The sequence below is a fragment of the Octopus bimaculoides genome, chromosome 5 (assembly GCF_001194135.2).
Source record: "Octopus bimaculoides isolate UCB-OBI-ISO-001 chromosome 5, ASM119413v2, whole genome shotgun sequence".
Taxonomy (NCBI): domain Eukaryota; kingdom Metazoa; phylum Mollusca; class Cephalopoda; order Octopoda; family Octopodidae; genus Octopus; species Octopus bimaculoides.
In genome coordinates this window covers 42,313,906-42,319,764 of record NC_068985.1, presented here as the reverse complement: position 1 = coordinate 42,319,764, position 5,859 = coordinate 42,313,906, and the positions used below count along the sequence as shown (strand labels likewise).

Genomic DNA, 5,859 nt, shown 5'->3' with positions numbered 1-5,859 from the left:
TATTATTATATTATTCAGGTCACTGCCTGGAATTGAACTTGGAATCTTGGGGTTAGTAGCCTGCGCTCTTAACCACTATGCCATGTGCCTGTGGCATAGTAGTTAAGGGTACAAGCTACTAACCCCAAGATTCCGAGTTCGATTCCAGGCAGTGACCTGAATAATAATGATAATAATAATAATAATAATAATAATAATAACATCGAAATTTCCCCAAGACACCTGATGAAGGCTGGAGGGTATATCAGCTGAAACGTGTTAACAACAAACAAGATGCAGACAAATATCTGTCAAATGTAAATAATATAAATAATTCCTCATCTCTTAAATATAGAACTGTATTTATATAGATATTTTCGTTTTGTGTCAATGGAGTGATTCATGCTGCAGAATTAAATGTGTGTAAGCAGATGTGTCAATGCAAAGTAAATCTGGTAAACATATGAGTATTTGAACATGCAAAATTTACTCTACTCAGGTTAGAAAAAGGTTAATGTCAGGCTACTAGAGAGGAAATTAAAATGAAATATAACAAAGTACAGCTTATGCATGGTTGTTGTCACAGTAAGAATCAGAAGTACAGAAAGAGAATTATTTTGTTTTGTGTAGGTAAAAAATTTTGACACGTATAATAATACAGGCCAAAAACGATGTAGCAAATCACTAGTTTTTATCTATCTAAAATAATTCACATAATAAAGATGAAGCTAAAATATTTGTAAGTCTAACTGAAATTTCCGAGTGTTTAAAATAACACGAGGCAACAGGGAAACTAAAATTCCACCTGCATGTGAATTCTTACAGTTTTATTAGTTTGAAATCTAATCTAAAACTAAAACACAGAAGAAGAAAAAACAACCCTGTGAAATCAAAAATAATGACTGTGTAGTTAAGTGGCTGCTAGACTAGTGACCACATAGTCATAGGTTCAAATCTTACTAAAGTCCCTATGCTTGTTCCAGATAGTTTGAATAATATAAAACATTCCACTCCTTAGTCCAGAGCTGAGTAGCTTAATGGTAGAAAGATGAATACAGATAAAAAGAATTCTGTTTACTTACCTTTCCAATAAAACATTCTATATGTGTCACAGGTAAAGAACATTGTGCTGTTACATTGTATATACAATCTGTTTCATTCATGATCTGAATGGTTGGTTTCACTGTAAAATATGTCACAAATATTATTACCATCTGTGCGTACAGGCAACTTATAAAGTCCTCTTCATAATGTGGTAGAACATTTGTCTTTAGATTATGAGACCAAAACTGTGCTTAAAATGATGACTGGAAAGAACCAAGACATGATTACAAGTAGTGTGCCACATGTAAATTCAATGACTTAACTTTCCATGATGATGATATGCGTTCCTTCTTCTATTTTAAAAATAATAACTTCAATAATAATAAAAATCCTTTCTACAATAGGCACAAGACCTGAAGTTTGTGGGGAGGGGACTAGTCAATTACATCGACCACAGTACTCAACTGGTATTTAATTTATTGACCCTGAAAAGATGAAAGGCAAAGTCAGCCTCAACGGAATTTGAACTCAGAACATAGTGATAGACAAAATAACACTAAGCATTTTGCCCAGTGTGCTAACAATTTTGCCAGCTCACTGCCTTATCAATAATAATGATGATGATGATGATGATGATGATGATGATGATGATGATGATGATGATGATAATAGTTATTTCTACTCTAGGCACAAGGCCTTGAAAATTTTGGTGGAAGGGGCTAGTCGATTACATCGACCCCAATGTGTAACTGGTACTTATTTCATTGACCCTGAAAGGATCAAAAGACAAAGTTACCTTGGCAGAATTTGAACACAGAACAAAGTGATAGGCAAAATACCGCTAACCATTTTGTCCAGTGTACTAGCAATGCTGCTAGCTCACTGCCTTATCAATAATAATAATAATAATAATAATAATAATAGTAATAATAATAATAATAATAATAATAATAATAATAATAAAAAATATTCAGACAAATACATAACAAAAACACCAAGACTTACAAATATATATAACATACAGAAAATTGCATTACTGGGCACAGCACACATCCTCACATACCCAAGGCGCACAGAGCTGCGCTCAGTAGTGAAGTGAAAGCACGTCATAAAAATAAAACTACTGAACAATAATAATAATAATAATGATAATAGTAATAATAATAATAATAATAGGAATGATAGCAAAAGGGGCTGATTGCTACCTAGCTCAGACACCAGGAAACCCCAAAATGGCAGAAATTCAAAAGATAGTGCAAATCATGGGAACTGCCCATATCCTACATAAAATACTGTCTATGTAATGTCAAATTTTAAAACAAACACATAATTTTCTTATGGTTTCTTAAACATTCTCTACAACAACACTGTATAAAACCAAATATATGGCACCCTAGGTATAACACCAACATGAACTTCTAACCTGTTGTCTCTTGAGGTCTCTGGGTGAGACTTGGAGCTAACTTGTACAAATGCAAAGCAAAAGTCAAACATAAAATAATAATAATAATTATAGTTACTTCATTATCATTTCTTGGACTACCCAGAAAGTAGCACTCCATTACAGCCACATTCATTTCCATTTCTTTCATTCACCTTCTTTTAGCAGTTGCTTGATAACGACTGGGCCCACGCTGCCCACCCAGGTGAGAAACCTTCACAAGGTGTTCCAGCCTCATTCCTGCAATTCTCATTTCTATTTTCATTTGACATATCAGCACTTGTGATGAGGGTTAGTGAATTCTAGGTTGCACAATCACCAGTATTGTTTTTTCACTGACAGGATCTCCACCCTAGGATATAGGATTCCTGTAAGCCTGGTTTAATTTTTGGAGTTTCCATCTCCTTTTCCCACACTTCTCCTGTTGGTCTTGTGAAGGAGCCAGGCTTGATTGTCAGGGGACAGGTTGTCACCACTGTCACTCAGGAGTTACTATCTATCCCAGTTTTTAAATCAGAGTATTCCTTCTCCTAGACAGACTGCCAACCAAAGCTCACAAGTTCTGTCTACCTGTTTTTGGAATGGCCATTGGCTCTTTTAAGTTCCTCTGCCCTTTGCCTGGTTTTGCTTTTACTCACATAGGGTGTCGAAAATCCACCCTCCTCACCAAGCAAGCTTAGTGGGGTTGCCGGTTTAGTTGCTGACAACTCAATGGTTTCACAACTCCACTTGTTAAATCATTCTGGGTAATTTTTGCTATTATAATTTCTGTATTACTATTATAATCCCTATCTTAATATTTACTAGTGCACTACTAGTAAAATATACTGAGCTAGAGAGGAAGTATAGGGTGAAGAGAAAGGGAATCAATGTTGTGATTGAGGAATTAAAACAGAGGTTGAAAGCTAAAGCACATAAACTAAAGAGATATGAACAGAGAATTGAGCAATACAGAGTAAATAGACTTTTCAAACAAAATCAGAAACAAGTCTATCAGGATCTGGATGGGAAAGAAAAAGGTGAAAAAGCTGTGCTGGATACTGAAGAAAGCAAAAGATTCTGGTCAAACATATGGTCTCAGGAGAAACAACACAAAACTGAAGCAGAGTGGTTAAAGACACTCAAAGAGGAGAGTATCAGTAGGAAGATTTGAGAATAACCAAGGAGATGATTACAGATCAGTGCAGGAAAATTCCTAACTGGAAAGTGCTTGGCCCAGACAGGGTTCAGGGATTTGGGCTTAAAAACTCGACAGCTCTGCACAGGAAAATTATGAGATAGCTGGACGAAATACTGAGTAGTGACATCCAAATACCAGCCTAGATGGCAAAAAGAAGAATGGTACTATGCCAGAAGGACCCAAATAAAGGGAATGTGGTTGGAAATTTCCGACCAATATCCTGTTTGCCACTGATGTGGAAACTGATGACGGACATCATATCAAACAGCATCTGTAAGTATCTAGATAAGAACGAGTTACTACCAGTGGAACAAAAAGGGTGTAGATGTAAGAGCAGAGGAATGAATGATCAATTACTAATTGATAAAACTATCCTGGCTGATTGCAAGAAGAGACACAAAAATTTTGCGATGGTATGGGTGGATTACAGGAAAGCATATGATATGGTCCTACACTCATGGATTATTGAATGCGTTAAACTACTTAAGGTCTCACACAATATCCTGAAGGTAATACAAAACTCAATGACAATGTGGTTAATTGAACTCACAGCATGGGAAGATAAGCTGGGAGAGGTAAATATCAAAAGAGGAATCTTTCAAGTTGACAGTCTGTCGCCTCTCCTATTTGTTGACTGTATACTGCCACTAACAAGCATTTTAAGAAAGATGTATGTGGTGTACATGCTAGGCAGGGTGAAAGTAAACAACTTGTGGTTTATGAATGATCTAAAGCTATTCGCTAAGACTGAGAAAGAAATTGGGAGTTTGATGGCAACTTGTGCAGATGATTAGCAAAGATATTGGCATGGAATTTGAGATTGAGAAATATGGTGTAATGATTCACAAAAGGGAGAAAATCAGTAAAAGCCATGTGATTAAGATGGAAAGTGGTGAAACTATAAAGGAAGTCAGAGAGGAAAGATATAAGTACCTGGGTATCATTGAAAGAGAGAAGATGAATGAACATAAGTTGAAAGAAATGTACAGGAAAGAGTATTTGAAGAGAACTCAGCTTGTGTTCCAATTGAAGCTAAATGGCCACTATAAGATTAGAGCAATTAACACGTGGGCGATTGCTTTGATGAGATATGGGGCAGGAATAGTATCTTGGAAGAAGCATGAATTTCAAGAGATAGACCAGAGAACATGTAAATTAATGACAATGAACAAAGAACTACACCCAAGAGTGATGTGTCAAGATTGTATGTGAAGAGGAGGGAAGGAGGACGGGGATTGGTCTGTTGTGAAGGTTGTGTAAGGGAAGAGAAGACTAGCCTGGCCTGGTATGTCAAGGGGAGTAAAGAAGAAATGATCGAAGCAGTGAAAATGCAGGGAACCTTAAATGAATGTTCTTTTTAATATTTACAACCACAGCAAGTATTTACTATCTAAATCTGTAATATTAACAACTAATTCCATATTTTTTAAAATTTTTTTACCTTATATCTAATACATACAAATGAATATTAGTTCTTACACTAACACAACTCCATTTTACATAGCTCTTTAAGCATTTCTACCCCTTAATACGTGTTTACATTACATTCCAGTAGCCATCTATATACTACATACTCTAGTTTAACTTCATTCTCACGTAAAAATCTTTTTAAATATACACAACACCTAGTATTGTTTATAACTTATATCTTAATTCAAACATAACTATGCTTTTCCATTAGACATCTCTATTAAACTTCCTTCACACACAATTTATTTGGAATTAGGATCACTTATCACCTTACTCTTCTATAGAGGAAACGTCTCATAAAACCTTTTTCGCTTATATTTTCAAATAATCATTAGTTGCCTTGGTTTTAGTTTATACTTAACAGGACTCACACTCATTATTATGATGCTTGTATTTCTCATAAGGATAAATATGAATATCTGAGATCATTCTCTGCTATTTCCTTCATTGAGTCATTTGCAATAATTTTTTGTTTATACTTCTTGCAGTGAGGAGAAAAGTGATACATAATTAATTTAATTAAATTAAATTAATTTAATATTTCCTATTCAACCATGAATTTGCATGATTGTAATATCGTTGTTTGAAACGATCGTATGCATGAATGAATTAAAATTCTCTTAAATTTTAACATCTTCTCTTCTCTATTTTTAACAAATTTGTTGAGTTTTATGGGATAACTTTCCATAAATTCACATAACACACACACTATGTGTACATATATATATATATATATATATATATA

General features: G+C 34.6%; 1 protein-coding gene across 2 annotated transcripts in view; it reads right to left on the bottom strand.

The window, feature by feature from the left end:
* The window catches only part of LOC106876058 (uncharacterized), a 40,667-nt gene that overhangs the window by 13,164 nt on the left and 21,644 nt on the right, over positions 1-5,859 (bottom strand). For both annotated transcript variants that reach the window (XM_014924461.2, XM_052968358.1), the window contains one exon: positions 1,062-1,162. In XM_014924461.2, coding sequence (XP_014779947.1) covers positions 1,062-1,162 — 101 coding nt within the window. The remainder of the gene's footprint in view (positions 1-1,061; positions 1,163-5,859) is intronic.